Source organism: Capricornis sumatraensis, chromosome 18 (genome assembly GCF_032405125.1).
Source record: "Capricornis sumatraensis isolate serow.1 chromosome 18, serow.2, whole genome shotgun sequence".
NCBI classification, from domain to species: domain Eukaryota; kingdom Metazoa; phylum Chordata; class Mammalia; order Artiodactyla; family Bovidae; genus Capricornis; species Capricornis sumatraensis.
Genome location: NC_091086.1, coordinates 65647168 through 65669063, shown reverse-complemented (window position 1 = coordinate 65669063; position 21896 = coordinate 65647168). Strand labels below are relative to the sequence as shown.

At 40.6% G+C, this 21896-nt stretch overlaps 1 protein-coding gene across 1 annotated transcript in view; it reads right to left on the bottom strand.

The window, feature by feature from the left end:
- The window catches only part of DNAH5 (dynein axonemal heavy chain 5), a 250716-nt gene that overhangs the window by 157004 nt on the left and 71816 nt on the right, over positions 1–21896 (bottom strand). Inside the window, exons 30-35 of the mRNA XM_068990531.1 lie at positions 20444–20597; positions 18367–18530; positions 16389–16545; positions 11003–11215; positions 9568–9792; positions 7973–8145 (exon numbers count right to left, since the gene is read on the bottom strand). Coding sequence (XP_068846632.1) covers positions 7973–8145; positions 9568–9792; positions 11003–11215; positions 16389–16545; positions 18367–18530; positions 20444–20597 — 1086 coding nt within the window. The remainder of the gene's footprint in view (positions 1–7972; positions 8146–9567; positions 9793–11002; positions 11216–16388; positions 16546–18366; positions 18531–20443; positions 20598–21896) is intronic.

Here is a 21896-nt window from a genome sequence, read left to right as displayed (position 1 = left end):
TGCAACAACGTGGATGGACCTAGAGAATATTATACTTACTGCAGTAAGTCAGAGAAAGACAAATACTATATCACTTTTGTGTAATCTAAAAATAATACGATTGAATCGTATTATTAATTATATTCATAATTAATATTTTAATTATAATATAATTAATAATATATATTAATTATGGGTATAATTAATTAATCATATTATGAATGTGATTGTATGCAAAACAGAAATAGACTCACAGACATAGAAAACAAATTTATGGTAACCAAAGGGGAGAGAAAGGGAGGGACAAATTATGGGATTAACTGACATATGCTACTGTACATAAAATAGACAAGCCAAAAGTATTTACTGTATACCACAGGGAATTATATTCAATATTTTGTAATAACCTATAATGGAATATAATCTGAAAAAATAATAAATTTGCTTTACACTTGAACCTAACACAATATTATAAATCGATTGTACCCAAATTGTAAAAATTCTAAACAGAAAAGAAAAGTAATAGTCATGTTAACATTATTAATGATAATTTAGATTAACTCGGTGGCAGGCCCAGTGCTGGGTCCCAACCTACAGTACCTCCAGTCCACACAATGATTGCAAAAGAAGAGAATCAGAAAGGTTCGCTGTCCTGGCCAACACTACACAGTACAGTGGCCAAGACCCAGATAAAACTCAGGGAAGCTATGAGAATATGTCAGAGAAACATACATGTCACGAGGACTGTCTGCCTTTTTTATTAAGAAGCCAAAATGCCTTCATCCGTCTTCAATCTCTGCTGCCCTCCGTCTTAAGTGACAGGTACTAAGACTGCCTCCAGTCTTCTCGACTTGTGTTCAGAAGTAAAAAAAGGACTGCTCATGAAAAATAGCGTGAGCTATTAGAAAAAGGCAGTATATGTTTTTAGCATATTTATTGACTATTTTATCCTCTGAAATATTTGCAGCTCCAACACATGACATTAGGCTTCCCAGACACAGCTGCTATCAACTTTGTTGAATTTTCACAGAGCAGTGTGTGAAAAGCTGAGAAGACACCAAGTATTAATCCTAGTGAGTAATTCTTTGTAAAAAGGCAGCCAATCTTGCAATGGACTTGCAGTGACTCACTTCTACCATAATCAACTCAGAGTAAAAACAAACAAGTGAACATTTATCATGAAACACATTGACACAAACTTCCGAATCACCTCCACTTATTAACTTATAAATACCTACTTTGCTTTTAAAGTTCTCAAGTTTTTTGATACAGAAAGATGTACAAGATAATGAATACAGTGAAAAAATCAAGTCACAAAAAAGTTTGTATAATCGAATACCTTTATGTGAAAGTAAGATTTTTGACATATAAGCATTTACAATTTCTTAGAAAATAAACTATTAATCATTGAAAAATAGAAGAAAATTTCCCCTCACACTTTAAACTTTATCTTTCTGTACTATTTAAGTTCTTTACCACAAAGATGCAACTTTAAAAATAAACATTTTTCGATTTATTTGGGAAATTTTATTTAGAACCTGTTATGCAACAGAAGATGCTTGAAAGTCCCTTGGACAGCAATGAGATCAAACCAGTCAATCCTAAGGGAAATCAACCCTGAATACTCTTTGGAAGGACTGATGCTGAAGCTGAAGCTACAATAATTTGGCCACCTGATGTGAAAAGCTGACTCATTGGAAAAGATCCTGATGCTGGGAAGAGAAGGGAGCGACAGAGGACGAGATGGTTGGATGGTATCACAGATTCAGTAGACATGAACTTGGGCAAACTCCGGGATATGGTGAGGGACAGACAGGCCTGGCATGCTGCAGTCCATGGGGTCACAAAGAGCCAGACAAAACTGAGCAACTGAACAACAGCAACAAATGGAACAGAAGTGTTCTAGGAGCAGCGAATAAATCACAAAAAGTCTATACCTTATAGAACTGATATCCTAAAGGAAGGAAATAAACTATTTAAAAATAGAAAACAGAAAAAAATAAAGCTGGGTTAGGGAGTATGGGGTGGGGATTGCTGACTCAAATGTATCAGGACCGAAGACCCATGTGCAGAGACATCTGATCAGAGACCTGGAGGAGAGGAAGTGAGCTATGCCAGTGTCACAGGGGAAAGGGTTCCAGGTGAAGGCAACAGTGAGTGCAAAGGTCCTGAGGCAGCTGTGTGCTGAGACTGCTCAAGAAACAGCCAGGGAACAAGTGGCTGGAGCTGAATGAGGAAGGAGAGACAGTAGGCAGCAGGGACCGATCATGGCAGGTCACAGAAGTGAATGCAAGGACACTGCCTTTACCTTGGGTGAGACCAAAAGACAGGAGAAAGATCAAGGCAAAAGGATGACAGGATACGGCTAATATTCCAGCATCTGAATTGAGAAGACTGTCGGGAACAACGGCAAAAGCGGAAGACCAGATAAAAGACCACTGCAATCATCCAGCCTAGAGATGATGGTGGCTGGGACTGTGATAACAGCAAAGGGGAGAAAAGTGGTCACATCCTAGGTGAATTCTGAAAGTGTCCGTGACCAAACTTCATGACAGATTGGATAATAAAGTGAGAGAAAAAGAAGGGCATCAAGGATGCTCCAAGGATTTTGGTTTGAGCAACTGAAGGATGGAATCACCATCTGCAAAGATGGAGAAGATGGCAGGAGGGCAGGTTTATGAGGGGACGAGCAAACATAAGTGTGAATTCCCAGTACGCATTTGAGTAAACATGTCATGTAGGCAAGTGGCTGTATGTGTCTGGAGTTCAAGGGAAGAAGCCCCGGCAGGGTTCAAGACTGGGGAGTCCACATCTAGATGATACTTAAAACCACATGAGATCATCTCAGGAGTACAGATGGAAAAGAGAGGAGCCCTGGTGTGCTCTGTGCTTAGAAGTCAGCAGACTGGAGAGGAACCACAGGAGAGTATATGAAGGGACAGGCAGAACAGAAGGAACCAGGGGTGTCATGACCTGGAAGCCACATGAAGGAAAGGCACCAGAAAGGAGAGACTGGGACTTCCCTGGAGGTCCAGTGGTCGAGAATCTGTCTGTGAACGCAGGCGACGTGGGTTTGATCCTTGCCCTGGAAAGATCCCACATGCCACAGGGCACTAAAGCCTGAGCGCCACAGCTACTGAAACTCACGTGCCTAGAGCCTCTGCTCTGCAACAGAGAGGCCACTGCAATGAGAAGCCCATTCACCACAACTAGGGAGTAGCCCCCACACCCCACAACTAGAGAAAAGCCCGCGCAGCAGTGGAAACCCAGCACAGCCAAACACACATGAAGAAATTAAACAATTCATTAATTGGAAAGGGAGAGAGTGGCCATCTGTGTAAACGCTGCTGACTGGTCAAGGAAGGGCAGAACTAAAAATGACCGCTGGATTTAGCAACACGAAGATCTGGGTGACGGCTCTACCAGGGGAAGAAAGTGTGATGTGCAGAATAATGGCACCCCAAAAACACATCCACGTGCTAATCCCTGACAACACATTCCCTGCAAACATGACTGGTCAAGGAAGGGCAAAACTAAAAATGACCACTGGATTCGGCAACACAAAGATCTGGGTGACGGCTCTACCATCACCCAAGAAAGTATGATGTGCAGAAAAACTGCCCCCTGAAAAACTGTCCACGTCCAATCCCTGCAAACACATTCCCTTACATAGCTAAAGGGACTTTACAGATGCAATTAATGTGAAAGGCCTTGATATGGGGAAGTGATCCTGGAAGAGAAGTGGACCCTATCTAATCTCATGAGTTCTTGAAAAGGGGAAGAGGGAAGCAGAAGAGTGGGTGAGAGACATGAGATGGGAAAAGGAGATCAGACAGGTCTCAACCTATGGTTGTGGCTGTGAAGAGGGAGGAAGGGGCCAGAAGACAAGGTAAACAGCAGCCCCCCAACGCTGGGAACAGCCCTCAGCTGACAGTCAGCAGGGAAGTGGCGGCAAAGGTCCTGCAACCGCCAAGAGAAAGAATTCTACCAACCAACTGAAAGAACAAGGGTCAGGGTCTCCCCAGAGACCCCAGAGAGAGCACACTTCTGCTGACGCCTAAGGTTAGTCCAACAAGATGTGCGTCAGACTTCTGACATATGGAAACCCAAAGTAATTGATCTGTGTGGTTTAAGCTTCTAAATGCTTGGTCATTTGTTATGACAGCAATAGAAACTAATACACAGAGCCTGAATGGAGTGAATTCAAGGTCAAATAGGTGGACAAAAACTGCATTTTTGAAACAGAGACATAAGAGATATAGAGAGCAAACGTATGGACACTAAGGTGGAAAGGGGGGGTGGGGTGAGTTGAGAGATCGGGATTGACACATACACACTACTGATAAAACGTATAAAGTAGAAAGCTAATGAGAATCTACTGTGTAGCACAGGGAACTCTATTTAATGCTCTATAGTGACCTAAACCGGAAGGAAAATCAAAAAAGAAGGGATACATATAGCTGATTTGGGGCCTCCCAGTGGGTAAAGAATCCACTTGCAGAGCAGGAGCTGTAGAGACATGGGTCTGATTCCTGGGTCAGGAAGATCCCCTGGAGGAGGGCATGACAACCCACTCCAGTATCCTTGCATGGGAAATCCCATGGACAGAGGAGCCTGGCGGGGTTGCAAAGAGTCAGACACAACTGAAGCGACTTATCTGATGAAGCAGGCATAGCTGATTTACTTTATCATACAATAGAAATTAACACAACATTACAAAGTAACTATACTATACTCCAATAAAATTTAAGTCTTAAAAACTGCTTTTGAGGAGTTTTGATGTGAGCACAGAAATGGGAAGGAAACCAGAGCTTCGCAGTAGGATTTGCTGTCTGGAAGCAATTACAGCACGCTGTACATTGATGAGAATGATCCAGTAGAAAGTGAAAATTATTGATGCTCCCAGAGACAAAATAGCTGCATCAGCAGAGGCGCTGGCTTCGGATGACAGCACAAAATCCATCCCATAAACCGAGAGAGGGAGTGGATGGCACAGGGCCAGGTCCCTTGGTTGGCAGACGTGAGGCCCTTTTATCTTCTCAGGGAAACAGAAACGAGGACTTGGGTAGAGAAAAGAAGAGAGGAAAAGGTTTGAGGTTTGAAAGGACAGACAGTGCGAAATAACTTTTACAGGTGTTTCAAGGGATTCTCTGCCTTTTGTCACTATTCACCTCTATACTTCAAAGAGGAAAACTCCAAACGAACGTCTGACAGTATCCAGGGGAAACCACCTTTGATGAGACATAAGAACGAATACAGAGCATGAAGACAAGACAACGTGGGGGAAAGGACACAGTGAAACCTCCTGCCACTCCTCCATCCTCCGGTAAAAGTGAGCATTTCATTTGGTATCATGACTGAGCAGAAGGTGCAATCTGGCAAACAGGGTTATTACATCAAACTTTTAAATTTTGTCTGATCATATATATCTATATATATCTATATCTATATATCTATATCTATATATATATATATATATATATGCATGCGTGCTTCAGTCATGTTCAGCTCTTTGCAACACTATGGAATGTATCCCCCAGGCTCCTCTGTCCATGGGATTCTCCAGGTAAGAATACTGGAGTGGGTTGGTATGTCCTCCTCCAGGGGATCTTCCCGACCCAGGGGATCAAATCTGTGTCTCCTACGTCTCTTGCATTCATGGGTAGGTTCTTTACCACTAGCGCCACCTGGGACGCCCATATGTGTGTATACACACACACACACACACACACACACACACACACGGCATGACATATGGGATCTTACTACCCCAAGGAACTGGACCACACCCCCCTGCATTGGAAGCTTGGAATCTTAATCTTAACCACTGGACCACCAGGGATAATATTTTCAATCTAAAAGCCCAGAGGTTCACTCTGCGAAAATGACTGATATTCAGGTCAGCTTCTTCTTAAGCCAAATGTTGATTTTAACACTCACCTATTTGGTTCAAAATAAGTATCAAAGCATCCCTGAACAGCACATATACAATGGGTGGATGCCACCAAGTTCAAATCAGACTATTAGCCACAGAGGAAGGACCTCTGGAGATAACCTAGTTCATCTTATAGATGAAGAAACCAGGTCCAGAGAAGCTACATGTTGGCTCTGGCTAACACAGCGGTTAATAACAGGCAGGGGGCAGGACAGGTCAGTGTCCACCCCATCACTTCTCACCAGTGCATGCATTCACACTCAGTCATGTCTGACTCTTTGCGACCCTATGGACTGAACCCACCAGGTTTCTCTGTCCGTGGGATTCTCCAGGCAAGAATACTGGAGTGGGTTGCCATTTCCTGCTCCAGGGCATCTTCCTCTAAACTGGGAATGGAACCTGCATCTCTTATGTTTACTGCACTGGCAGGCATATTCTTCATCACTGAGCCACCAGAAACCAGCATTCACATTTAATTTCTTTCCTGCTTAAAAAAAAAAAAAAAAAACACACACCTTTATTGCCTCTGTAATGATAAAAGTGCCACAGTCCCCTGATGCAGCCCTCAGAACCCATGGTGATTTGCACTTGATACATAGCAATGAATTCACTTTTTTTTCCCTTTGATGTCCACTGTTATATGCAGGTCAGGAAGCAACAGTTAGAACGGGACAGGGAACAACAGAATGGTTCGAAATAGGAAAAGAAGTACATCAAGGCTATATATTGTCACTCTGCTTATTTAACTTCTATGCAGAGTACATCATGAGAAACACTGGACTGGAAGAAGCACAAGCTGGAATCAAGATTGCTGGGAAAAATATCAATAACCTCAGATATGCAGATGACATCACCCTTATGGCAGAAAGTGAAGAGGAACTAAAAAGCCTCTTGATGAAAGTGAAAGTGGAGAGTGAAAAAGTTAGCTTAAAGCTCAACATTTAGAAAACGAAGATCATGGCATCCGGTCCCATCACTTCATGGGAAATAGATGGGGAAAGAGTGGAAACAGTGTCAGACTTTATTTTGGGGGGCTCCAAAATCACTGCAGATGGTGATTGCAGCCATGAAATAAAAAGGCGCTTACTCCTTGGAAGGAAAGTTATGACCAACCTAGATAGCATATTCAAAAGCACAGACATTACTTGGCCAACAAAGGTCTGTCTAGTCAAGGCTATGGTTTTTCCTGTATGGATGTGAGAGTTGGACTGTGAAGAAAGCTGAGAGTCAAAGAATTGATGCTTTTGAACTGTGGTGTTGGAGAAGACTCTTGAGAGTCCCTTGGACTGCAAGGAGATCCAACCAGTCCATTCTGAAGGAGATCAGCCCTGGGATTTCTTTGGAAGGAATGATGCTAAAGCTGAAACTCCAGTACTTTGGCCACCTCATGCGAAGAGTTGACTCATTGGAAAAGACTCTGATGTTGGGAGGGATTGGGGGCAGGAGGAGAAGGGGACGACCGAGGATGAGATGACTGGATGGCATCACGGACTTGATGGACGTGAGTCTGAGTGAATTCCGGGAGATGGTGATGGACAGGGAGGCCTGGCGTGCTGCGATTCATAGGGTCGCAAAGAGTCAGACACAACTAAGCGACTGAACTGAACTGAACTGAACTGAACTGAGGTCATTTAGGGCTTCCCAGGTGGCACAGTGGTAGAGGAACCACCTGCCAATGCAGGAGACACAAGAGACTGAGTCTGATTAGGGAGATCCCCTGGAGGAGGAAATGGGAACCCACTCCAGTATCCTTGCCTGGAAAATCCCATGGGCACAGGAGCCTGGTAGGCTAGAGTCCATGGGGTCACAGAGAGTCAGCAGCAGGGGTCATTTACACTTAGCTTCTGTAAGATGGGAGGCAAAGGAACCAAAGTCTGTTTCAGTCACAAGCCTCCTAAACCCCCTGTGAAGATACATGGGTAAAGCTCAAAACACCGAATTTCAAAGAGTTTCGTATGAAAGAGGCCATCAGTCAAAATCCACTGCACACCTGGAGAGAATGAAAATGTGTGAGGTAGGGGAGAAAGAGGCTGAGGAATCATAGAATCCTTCCATCACCTGTCTGTGAGCGGTGTTATGACAAGCCTGTCAGTGCAGCCTAGAAATTCATTCTGGTAGATGAATGGCACGTCCGTGATGTGAACCATCATCTTGTCAGAATCTTCGTTAAAATAAAATCTGCACTGTTTCAGCCACTCAAAGTCTGAAGGGCTCTTGATATGCATGTGACACTGAAATGCAGAAGATGTATATTAAAACCGAGAGGGAAACCATTCATTAACTATACACATCAGCATCCAGGTAGATCAGAATGTGAAGTAATGGAACTCAGAGACAACCCAACTGGTTGGGAGATGTCAATTACATCACCATCCAACCCATTCATTCATTGATCAGCAAAAACAACAACAAAAAGAGATACTTTCAAAGATATGAGAAAAGGAAAATTCAAGAGAAACACTTAATTGTACCCCTCTATTTGAATAGTAAGATTCTCATATCTTAAATTTCATTCTTCAATGCCCAATGCCACAGTCCTAACCAGGAAATACAATCTATGAAAACCATTTTTGGCTTACCAAGATAGAACTAAACAATATCATCAGGGGGAAAAAAAAAAAAGTCATCTCTTCTGGTAATAACGCAGTACATTGTTGGGGGGTTTACAATCCGTTAATTATCCTTGCTAGGATTTGAAGCAGGCCAAAATTTCTAACATCTAAATGGCAGGTTATTGCTCAGCAATGCTTCTGTATGAATTTTTTTAACCAAAATTTTAAGCCACTTTAATCATTTTTTTTACAAGTAAGAAATCTAAAATTACCCTGAGCCCTTTATTTCTCAGAAAGGCAAATAGTGTGCTTAACTATTAGGAGAGGAGATTAGCACATAACAGCCTCAATGTGCCACCTTTATTTCCATTACATCAGAACCAGCCTTTCATAATCTTTTTTACATAATGGGGTGAGACATGATCCAGAAAATTATTATGGAAATAAGAGCTTCGTGCCTCTTATCTAATGTCATATTTTACAGTAGAGGGCAAATTTCATTTCACATTTCCTATTCTCTACAGCTACCAAACTCTCTTTCTCATCCCTGCCCTTTCTTTAAAGGCAAAAGTCTGCACGCAACTGAATGTCACAAACTACACGAGGAAAGACCATTTGCAATCAACGAATGTAGCAAAACTTGTTACATATGTGATTTATGTTAATAAAAACCCTCAGAACTACTAAGCAGTTCTACTAGTAATGTCACTTATTATTTCTGCATCAAGAGATTAGTCATCTTCAATTTAATAACCAAAAGAAGCGTAAGACAAGTGAAAGCTCTCGATGATGCTACATGACATTTCAGCATTAAAAATGATCATGTAAAGAATTTCAAAATAAAGTCTAATTGCCTCCATAACACCTTAGCTGAGATCATCAGAAAATGGCCGAAATTTCGGCTAAAGACTGAAAAGAAAATCTGACAATTTCTCTTCATAAAGATGCCTCTTTGCCTGAATTGTATCTTTTCTTTGAATTCATTCACACTATTCCTGGTGGGTAAACACAGATAGTGTCTACTTGTTAATGTGTAAGAAGTATTTTCCTTTTTAAAATTTTGTTCTTCTGTATATGCCACAGCATTTATAAAGCATTTACCAGGTCATCAAAGATATCTCGTTGGTGCACATGAATAGTAATCAGAGTCTCATATTTAACTCGCTCCACGGAGCTCAGGTCCTTGGTTGTCACGTCTATCAACGTGTTCAGTAGCTCCAGGAAAGACTGATTGGTTTTCTGCATGATTGTTTTATCAAACTTGGCATTTCTAAGGGCCTCTTCTGAATCTCGTGTCCATATCATTTGAATTCCTAATAATCCAACCTTATGGAAACAAAAAAGGGTTTATGAGTGTTATGGCATATGAATATATTTAAACAGAAATTACAACAGTTGTGATTATTATGCAAACGTCAAGCCATCCTGTATTATACCAGCTTGACGGGCTGCTTCAAAATCTATGGAAACTCTATGCATATTGTTTACCTGACAAACATATACAGCCTTGTGACGTGGCTACAATTTTTTCATCTCACTTTAAGCCATACCTCTCCCCCCATAGATTTTAAGTTACTGACACGGAAAGAATATGTCTTCAACCTACTTTCATCAAACCAACAAATGGTTTATACACTGTAATCACAAAATCCTTATCGATCACATCACTAAGGGAATATCACTTTCTGTATTTTATTGCTATATGTATTTGTCATTTTTCTAGTAAAACACAGGACATTTTATGATTTATGTACTAAAGACATTCAGTAGGAAAAAACTATTTTAAATTTGTATGACAAAACCAATACAATATTATAAAGTAATTAACCTCCAATTAAAATAAATAAATTTATATTTTAAAAAAAAGAAATTATATTCACTCCCTCTCCTTTGCTGCCCAGCACGTAGGATCGTTGGCACCATCTTTCTAGATTCCATGTATATATGCATTAATATATGATATTTGTCTCCTCTTTCTGACTTACTTCAGGTGGGGGTGGGTTGCTTTGAGAGAATAGTATTGAAACATATACAATACCATACATAACATAGATAACTAGTGGGAGTTTGATGTATGATGCAGGGCACCCAAAGCCGGTGCTCTGTGGAAGGAGGAGGTAGGGAGAAAGGAACGGGGGGGAGGGGGGTGTTCAGGAGAAGTGAACACATGTATGCCTATGGCCGATTCATGTTGATATATGGCAAAATTTATCACAATATTGTGAAGTAATTACCCTCCAATTAAAATTTTAAAAAGGAAAATACTTTTTACATATTAAAGAAAATATACCAGTATTTCTATAGCACAAATATATACATCTATAAATATATATGTATAGACATAGATACATAATAGCAATAATCTGTAGTTGAAATCTTTAAACTTATCTATAGTTAACAAACTCTTATGAAAATCTCAATATTGTTCTGGAGTTAAATTATAGTCAGTTGTATCATTTATAATAGACAACAAATAAGATCTAAAATGACTTTTCTGTTAAAAAAAATAAATACTTTCCAATTTTAATACACTGACCTGAGCAGGGAAGGAAGAAAGAAATTCAATCAGTTGGAAACCTGTTTCTTGAATATTTGCTGCTGCCTGGCGAATCACAAGATGTAATGAGGCCTGAGATTCCTCCAGGAGAGAATTAAGCCAAACTTCCACATTGCCCTCTGCCATCACGGATTTATGCAATTCAACTGTCTCACCCTCTCGAGAGGAAATTGACAGAATGCGATCATAGATCTGTGTTAGAAGCCCAAGAAAAGCTATATTTATATAAAGAATGAATTTCTCCATTGCCCTCTTGTCAATGTTATCCTTCCTGTAGAAATGTAAGCTATCTATTATAAAATAAAAGGCAAAGTATGATACAAATTCAATTTCAAAACAATTTTTTCAAAAGATAGCCATGAAATCAAAAAGGGAATACTAAATCAATTTCAAATACTCTATGCTTAAGAAGGAAAATTTTGTTTTGTAAGAGAAATATTCAATACAAATGTGATAATCAAAAAGTCTCTAAAGTTTCCCCAGATGAAACGGGACCCTCTGAGAGTCAGCCATCCATACCACCAGCTTATCAAGTTGAGCTTAGCAATCACCTGGTCAAAATGATCAATGCAAACATCCAACATGGTGATTCCAATTCTACACTAAACATTATGCTCTTTACAGAGGCTGTTAGTTGCACATAATATACTCTAATGCAAACCCAGCTCCAAGTCTGGTGATATCACTTGTATTTACATGCAGTATGGCATAATGAGAATGTCTGCAGCATTTGGAGTTTAAAACACAGTTCAGGTGGTGCTGCGCTATCCACTGACCGTGCAGTGTTGGAAGACAGATACCTGAGACTAAGCTTCCTGTCTCCAATTAGTCATTAAAAATCCTGCCTGTCTTACCTTCCTACTCACCTTACCAGCCATTCATGCCAATTAAACAAAATATAGTTGGCTCTCCACATCCATGAGTTCCAAATCCAAGAACCCAAACAACCTCTGATCAACAATATTTGGAAAAAAAATTCCAGAAAGTTCCAAAAAGCAAAACTTGCATTTGCCACATACTGGCAACTATTTACACAGGGTTTACATTATATGGTAAATAACCTAGGGACCATGCATTGTTGTTGTTCAGTCACTTAGCTGTGTCCAGTTCTTTGCGACCCCGTGGACTGCAGCATGCCAGGCTCCGCTGTCCTCCACCACCTCCTAGAGTTTGCTCAAATTCGTGTCCGTTGAGTCACTGATGCTCTCTAACCATCTCATCCTCTACTTCCCCCTTCTCTTTTGGCCTCAGTCTTTCCCAGCATCAGGGTCCTTTCCAGTGAGTCAGTTTGCATTACATGGCCAAAGAATTGGAGCTTCAGCTTCAGTATCAGTCATTCCAATGAAGAGTCAGGGTTTTTTTCCTTTAGGATGGACTGGTTTGATCTCCTTGCTGTCCAAGGGATTCTCAAGAGTCTTCTCCAGCACAACAGTTCAAAGCTAACAGCTCTTCAGTGCTCAGCCTTCTTTATGATCCAACTCTCACATCCATACATGACAACTAGAAAAACCATAGCTTTGTCTGTACAGACCTTTGTCAGCAAAGTGATGTCTTTGCTTTTTAACATGCTGTCTAGGTTTGTCATAGCTTTCCTTCCAAGGAGCAATGCATAGGTATATTCAAATACTACTACATTTTATATAAGAGACTTAAGCCTTCACAAGTTTTGGTATTCTCTGGTGTTCTAGAACCAATCCTCTCCACAGTTACTGAGGAACAACTATGATGTCAATTATAAAATAAAGGCAAATGTTTGTTTTTGTTCTCTAATAAATGGAATATTGTTCTCTTGGGCTTAGATTAGGCTGCATTAATTAAATGCTCCTTAGTTGTCCACAGAAGTTATCTACCAAGAAGCTGATGAGCCTTAAGTTTCAGGGTCCCTCCTCGCACAGACTCTTCTAGGTCCTGAATATAAATTTGTATTTATAATCTTATAAGATTTAGGATCCATAAAACCAGGATCAGCTCCTTGTCATTAGAAACCTTATGGCAGAAACAGCAACAAGAAAAAAAAAAAAAGCAATGCTACTTGTTTTAAGCAGTAATTGCTATAAACAGAGGCTGAAAATAAGGATGTTTCAATTATCTTCAATGTACAATCAGACAATGAGAAGCTTTGCTCTGAGACCATAAAGTCCTGGGGCTAAAGCAGAAGGATTTGAGCAAAACATCAAGCAGAACCTCCCAGGCAATTCAATCCCTTCATTCAACCCATAGATCCAGTACATCTATAAGAAACATTGATTTTTTTTTAACCATTCAGTCCACACTGTCTCTTCTCACCCTCCACTGATGCCTTTTGTTGTAACAACTCAGCCTTTTCCATCCTGACTTTGCAATCACTTTCAACACTGATTTCCTTGCTCCCCGTTCCATTCCAACTCCTACCCTGACACAGAAGATCTTTCTGAAACACAAATCAGGCCACTTCTCTGCTGAAAACCTCCCCCACTTTTTGTCACATTCATGATGAAGTACATCCCATAGTATAATGCACTTGGCCCTCTGGAATATGGTCCATGCCTCTTTCTTCTCCTTTTCCCTTTGCTCATCAGCCTGTGTTGTGGGTTCAACTGTGTCCTCCAAAATATATATTGAAGCCTCAAGCCCTAGTAACTGTGAACAGACCATGTTGGCATCCACTCAGTCATGTCCAACTCTTTGTGACCCCATGGACTGCAGCCTGCCAGACTCCTCTGTCCACGGAATTCTCCAGGCAAGAAAGAATACTGGAGTGGGTAGCCATTCCCTTCTTCCGGACATCTTCCCAACCCAGGGATCAAACCTGGGTCTCCTGCATTGTAGCAGATTATTTACCATCTGAGCCACAAAGGAAGCCCCTAGTACCTGTGAATGAGACTTTATTTGGAAATAGGGTGTTTGCAGATGTACTCAAGATGAGGTCACCTTGGATGGCAGTGGACTCAAATCCAACAACTAGCATCCTTAGAAGAAGAAGGAGAGCTAGATGCAGACACACAGAAAGTCTTGTGAAGACAAAGGTGGGGATGGAAGTGGTGTCTCCACACCTAAGGAAAACCAAGGATTGCTGACCACCAGCAGAACTAGGAGGCAGGCGGACCCTCCCTCAGAGCCTCCAGTAGGAATCAACCCTGCCAGTATCTTAGTTTGGATGTCTAGCCTCCAGAACCATGAGAGGATAATTTTCTGTTTTAATTCATGGAAGCCCTAAGAAAGTAATAAACTCCTCACATACTCACATTTCTGACATCCCAGCTTCCCCTTGCACTTGCCCTTGCTCTAAGCAGAGGTCAGGGGGGTCCTGTCCCCACCTGCCTGATATGTTTCACTCCCTTTCCAAAAACCAGTTCAAACATCACGTTCTCCTGCAGGAAGCCTTCTGCTATACCCCTTACGTGCAGGTTAGGGCTCCCTGACAGGCATTCCCGTACTTGTGCATCACATGAACACAAGCATGCATGCTATGCTCAGTCATGTCCAACTCTTTGCAGCCCTATGGGCTGTAGCCTTCCAGGCTCCTCTGTCCACGGGATTCTCCAAGCAAGAATAATGGAGTGGGTTGCAGGAGCTGCCCTGGTGGCTCAGATGGTAAACAATCTGCTTGCAGTACAGGAGACCCAGGTTCACTCCCTAGGTCAGAAAGATCCCCTGGAGAAGGAAATGGCAACCCACTCCAGTATTCTTGCCTGGAGAATCCCCTGGACAAAGGAGCTTGGTGGGCTACAATCCATAGGGTTGCAAAGAGGCGGACACAACTGAGCGACGAACAAATGAGCACAGCAAATCAAAAATATCGACAGTTTAATGGCCAAATTTCTCTTGAATGTTGTGCTGCATAAAAACAGCTGCAATATGGGTTGCAATATACTCTTCCTTGAACCCCAGGACTGACATTATACCAGTGAGAGGTTAAAAGATGGGCTTTTAATGGCTTCGAAGAATCCACCTGCCAATGTAGGGGACACAAGAGACAAAGGTTCAATCCCCAGGTTAGGAAGAATCCCTGGAGAAGAAAAGGCAACCCGCTGCAATATTCTTGCCTGGAAAAGTCCATGGAAAGGGGGGCCTAGTGGGCTAAAACCCATGGGGTGACAAAGAGTCAGACATGACTGAGCACATACACGCACACAATGGACTAACTCTACCGCTGCGGGAGCTGCGCTCCGCAGACCCCACCAGAACACGAGTCCCCTCAGGGGGGCATATTCCCACTGTTAAGCACAACATCCAGTCTATGGTATTCACTCAACAGATGTGAACTGCATTCTAGGATGAACAAATAAATAATACTGAGGTTTGTATGAAGCACCATAGAGGAACTCAATATGTTATCCAGCAGGAAGGGTCATTTTTTTACGGAATTTGGGGTGAAGAGGTGAATTAGATAATCTCTTCTAGCAGCTGTGCAAATGTAGTTTTCCTCACATTGAACAACTTCTTTGGGGTTTCATGAATTTCACCATTCTTGAAACTTATTCAGAGTGTTTGAAGAAAAAAAAAGAAAGAAAAGTTTTCAATGGAGCATGATGAAAAACATGGAGGATCATTATATCAAAACTGTCCAAAGCCTCATTAAAACAATTAAATCAGGGAATTTCCTGGTGGTCCAGTGGTTAGGATTCAGTGCTTTCACAGCCATGCCCTGGGATGGGTTCATTTCCTGGTCTGGGAACTCCCACATGCCATGCAGTGCAGCCATAAAATAAAATAAAAATAAAATAGATAAGGACATGAATGCTGACTATTCACTGGAAGGACTGATGCTGAAGCTGAAGCTCCAATACTCTGGCCACCTGATGTGAAGAACCGACTCACTGGAAAAGACCCTGATGCTGGGAAAGATTGCTGGCAGAAGAAGGGGAAGACAGAGGATGAGATGGTTGGATGGCATCACCGACTCAATGGACATGAGTTTAAGCAAGCTCCAGGAGGTAAAGAAAGACAGAGGAGCTTGGCATGCTGCAGTCCCTGGGGCGGCAAAGAGTAGGACACGATTTATCAACTGAACAACAAAGATAAAATAATCAAACAACTGTGGCAATTCTGTTCAATCAAAGCACTATTTGATAAACAATTATTAACAGCTTTTTTGCTGTGCCAAATTTCTAAACAATTAACTTGACATGGAAAACCATGAACACTACATACACAGCATTCTTAATCAGATTTAAATGATTTGTTATTCACACTATACTTTAGATATTAAAACATCACAAGGTCTGAAAGCAAACAGGGCCCAAATGCATCTTTTTAGTCATTGGGTAATGCTCAATGGAGAGGGAGGCAATCCTTAGTAAACACTATTGGAGAGCTATTTAATAAAGACAGTTGAGATTCCGGGATATGTAAATCATCGGCCAGCAAAGAGAATTAGGCAAACCTTTTCATGGAACTTGACAGACTTAATGTTGTCGAACACATTCAGTAAATGGGCTTGTATCGTATGCGGGTCTGATGCCTGACCCAGAATCTCCAGGAGAGCGGGGTCCGAGACGAAGAAGAACCGGGGAAAACAAAGTCGCTTTTTCTCCAAGTATCTAAGTGGGGAGGAAAAGGTAAACTTCATAAACACACAAAAACTAGCCTTTCTAGGAATATTTTAATCTGTATGGAAACAGGGAAAAGACGGAGAGAAACTAATTTTCCCACGCAATGTTTTTGCTTTGTTCTGTTTCCTTTTGTTACTAATTTTGCCAAGTGGGATTCCATATTCTATTGGGAGACTGTATTTTTTCCAAAACTGATAGAATTTATTCATTTTTCACAAATATAATGCATATATTTGACTTAACCTGAAAACATTTGTACTTCGTAGAGGACAGGAAAAAGTACACACAGGGAGCTTTTTTGGTTTTGAGTTTGTTTGCAAGTGTCATGCTATGTCAGCTAAAGGCCGACAATTCCAATTCTCAGGATTGTATCTTTTTTTTTTTTTTTTTAACTAAGCTGGATCTTAGTTTCAGTAGACAGGATCTTAGTTGCAGCATGTGGGATCTAGTTCCCCAACCAGGGATCGAACCCAGGCCCCCCGCATTGGGAGCTCAAAGTCTTAACCACTGGACCACCAAGGAAGTCACAGGACTGTATCTTAAAAGAATCCAATGAATCAATCGCTGAAGCAGAAGCAAAATCCAGCTACATGGAAGGAAGGGTTTTGACTCTGTTCTCTGCCTCCAGGAGCTACCAAAACCCAGTGAATGTTTTTCGTTCTATCATCACCCTACTTTTGCTGCACTTTCATTTCTGTATTTCACATATTTCTACTTCAGTGATTTTATCATGATAACCAGAGTGAGAAAATTATTTATTACTCTTGGAATTCATCCAGCCTCCACATTCATCACTGTGGGTGTGTCCACATATATTGACAGGTATTAGACTGGGCTCTTGCTTTTATATAATCCTGACTGCTTGTGAATACTACACAGTTCATCTTGTTCATCAGTCAGCCAGTTCAGTCACTCAGTCGTGTCCAAATCTACGACCCCATGGACCTCAGCAAACCAGGCTTCCCTGTCCTTCACCCACTTTTGGAGCTTCCTCAAACTCATGTCCAGTGAGTTGGTGATGCCATCCAACCATCTCATCCTCTGTCGTCCGCTTCTCCTCCTGCCTTCAGTCTTTCCCAGCATCAGGGTCTTTTCCAATGAGTCAGTTCTTTGTATCAGGTGGCCAGAGTATTGGAGCTTCAGCTTCAGCATCAGTCCTTCCAATGAATATTCAGGACAGATTTCCTTTAGGATAGACTGGTTGGATCTCCTTGCAGTCCAAGGGACCCTCAAGAGTGTTCTCCAATACCATAGTTCAAAAGCATCAATTCAACTCTCACATCCATACATGACTATTGGAAAAACCATAGCTTTGACTAGATGGATGTTTGTCAGCAAAGTAATGTCTCTGCTTTTTAAAATGCTGTCTAGGTTGGTCATATCTTTTCTTCCAAGGAGAAAGCATCTTTTAATTTCATGGCTGTAGTCACCATCCATCTTCTCAGTAATCTATCTTGTTCTTAGTTGAGTTTAATGAAATAATTTGCTTCTTCAGATGTTTATCCAAGAAAGATATCAGAAAAACAGGTATATTCATTTTACAAACAAGGACTGTATGAAAATATTTGCAAGATCTTGTCCCAGTGATGGAAGAAGCTGTTAATCTTATAATTTCAGCAACAGAGAAATCAATTAATAGTAACTGATTGGAGAGTGGGTTAACTCCAAATGCTCAGTTTTATCGATGCCACAGTGTTGGTCATGAATAAAGTCTAAGCCAAAGGAAACCAGCTGGCTAATCCCATCTAGTTTCTCTGGTCCCTTTCATCTCTAGGATACTAAGAGCCTTCACAAACCGAGTGAACTTACCCCGTAAGGGATTTCTGGCAGATTTCCAACTGGTCCAGCAAGTGTGGTAACAGCTGCCCCATGGTCTCATCACCAACACAGCACTGAACCACATTAGGCATCTCATGTGCCCGAGTCATGATCTTCACCCAAGATTTATCGATATTGGAAAAGCGCTTGGCTTCCTATGAGAACAAGGTAAGAAAGCACACTTGGACACATCTGTGACCCCAAGGATAGAGTGTTTCACACACCTCCCTCTAAGGCTGGACTTCTGACCAGTCTGGATATCCGCATACACCTGAAATGTTAGATGTGCTCTATTTCAGTTCTTCCTGGGCCTTTTGCACCATAGCATCCTTCATGTATGGATATGAGAGCTGGACCATAAAGACACCTGAGCACCAAAGAATTGATGCTTTTGAACTATGGTATTGGAGAAGACTCTTGAGAGTCCCTTGGACTGCAAGGAGATCCAGCCAGTCCATCCTAAAGGAAATCAGTCCTGAATATTCATTGGAAGGACTGATGCTGAAGCTGAAGCTCCAATACTTTGGCCACCTGATGCGAAGAACTGACTCCTTGGAAAAGACCCTGATGCTGGGAAATATTGAAGGCTGGAGAAGGGGATGCCAGAGGATGAGATGGTTGGATGGCATCACAGAGTCAATGGACATGATTTTGAGCAAGCTCCAGGAGTTGGTGATGGACAGGGAAGCCTGGTTTGCTGCAGCCCATGGGGTCGCAAAGAGTCGGACACATTTGAGCAACTGAACTGAAGTGAAATGATCCCTTCTTAAATAAGAATCTTCAGCTCAAACCTGGAACTGACATTATTTTAACTGAAAACAGGAAGTAGATATAAAAATAATAATAAATATAAGATAATCTGGGAGAAAAGGACCCTCCCAATTGTTTTCAATTATCTCCAAATTAAGTGAATCTTATGCTTTTTAAGCTTTCTACACTGAGCATTGAATCATTTGTGTATTTAGAAAAATGGACATTTTAAAATTTTAGAATTAAAATTAATTATAATATAACCTTAATATTTTGAAATATTTTTAAATAGACTTTTTTTGGGAAAAATGGAAAATGCACAGTTTATTTTGAGAGAGTAGGAATACCTTTTCTTTCTTAAAATTTTCTGAATTTTACCAGTGAGCACATATATCAAATATGAGACCAAGAAACTCCACCTAGCTCCTCCAACATTATATGTGAAAGTTTCCATTAGTAAGTCCAATTTGAGACTCTTCTTCACCAATCGAGAAGAAAAACATGCCCAAATATAAGTGCAAAAATAAATACTTAAAATTTTAATGAATGGATATATTTCATTGGTAGCCACACACACACATTAATCTGCTGATAGATCTGTCCTCTATAATTAAACTGAAAACTAACCAAAGAGAAAGCTAAGGAAACCAAAGTGAACAATCAACATGATCATGCTTCTAAAACTCTTATTGTTAAAATGTTATAATTTTGCAAACAATTTAAGGTAATTGGATAAGACTCCTTGAAATCTGGTAAAAAAGAAAAAAATTTAATCTCAAAATATACTCCATACATACCTAGTGATATGATTACAATTTGTTGAGAAAAACATACTCAACATCTTGATAAGAGGCCCATGTTGTTTGGGAGTTTTTCCTTGCAGATTCCCGCCCCTCAATTTTACACTACAGATATAATTGGGTATATTTTATAGTGTGAGTTATTTTAAGCTGTCAGTAATAGAACAAATTATCCTACCATTGTCAAGATAACAACTCTGTAATTCCACAGTGTTCCAATTTCCACCTTCAAATTATCTGAAGAAGTATATCAATTATGCAGGCATTCATTCTTTGATTTTTAACCCTCCATTTCCTATAAAACTTCACGATTTTAAAGCATTCTTACTCTTATTTCCATGCCCCTCTCTTCCACAATTTCTCTCTGTCTCTTAAGAATAGTTTGACAACAACAACAGAAAGATTGGAGAAGGGGTGGTTCAATAGAGGTAGAAATATTTTTGCATTTTTAAAGGGATAATGAGCTATTAGTTCCCGAAGGTAAAAACCTAATGAAATCACAGAGAAATTTCTAAGACCTTGGGAAGTTGCTTGGCAATGTCTCCTCCCACAAAGACGGCTTCTAGGTAGATCCACAAGTTTTGCACCATCATCCAGCTCTCAATTATGTCTGCTGAGTTGGAAAGGTGTTGTACCCACTTTTGAATCTGGGCTTTGAATGGCATATTGTACCTAAGATGAGAAACACATTAAGAATTTGGGGATTTGGGGTATTTCATGTTTGTTGTTTTCAAGCTAAAGAGCTTTTTAAAAATCCTGATTTTCATGTATTTCATTACAACGTTGATTATGTTTCTGCTTTTTAAATGATGTTACCATATTTGTGTAGGATATAAGATTAATATAAGTAGAAATCTATTATATTTAAATTATTAATGACATTATTCACGATGCTCCTACTCTTATTTTTTCTGTACTTGATAAAATATTCTCAGAGAAATGTTAACATGTCTCACTGTGATTGTATGTTTTTCTTTTCCCTTATATTTCTTCTGATTTTTGCTTTATGTATCTTTGTTCCTTTGTTGTTAGGTGTCTAATGGTTTATTCTATCTTCTTTAGTGAATTGTATCTTTTATCATGAAAGATATTCATCTTTGTCTCATTTAAAACTAAATAAACTTAAAATAAAGCTATGGTTTTCATATGAAAAATATTAAAAATAAATAAATAAATAAAACGATGCTACTGAATGCCTAATTCATCACTCCATGCTGGGCATTGTTAAACTGACTTTTCCCCCTTTTGATTCAGAGCATAGAGGGATTCCCTGCCGTAGGAAATGGCAGCCGACTCCAGTATTCTCACCTAGAGAATCCCATGGACAGAGGAGCCTGCTGGGCTACAATCCAAGGAATTACAAAGAGTCGGACATGACTGAGCAACACACAAACACACACAGAGAGGTGGGAGACGTGCCATCCAAGAAGCAGATCAGATGTTAGACTGGACTCCACTCATTCTAGTCTTTGCTGCTGCAGTCAAGGGAATAACTTTCTCTCTGCTGAACTTCTATACCTTTTCCAGGGGGTCTCTGGTTTTTCACGCAATATGGAACCATTACGGAATCATTGGAAGGGATCAAACAACTAATTCAATTTTCAAGTATGATACTGTCTGGACTCTCTCTTTAGCCTGCCCTCTTCTGGGCCTCTTTCCAACTTCCCATCCACTCCTGTCTACCTCACTCATGTCTGTGTGTACACATATATTTGAGGATTTCTTCATGTCCACACATGACCGCCACTTCTCTGCTTCTTTCATAGTTAATCTATCTTCCCATTTTCCTCTTGAGGCAGAAATTGATGGTGGTCTTCCAAAGTCTTTGATCTTTTTCTCCTTCTTTAGATATACAACCCCATTTCTATCTACACTCACAGGTGCCCAGTTAAAATATTAAATTTCCCAGCCTCCTTTGCAGCAATGTATATTGGGAGATTAAGTTCCACATCAATATTTCTCAACCCGAGC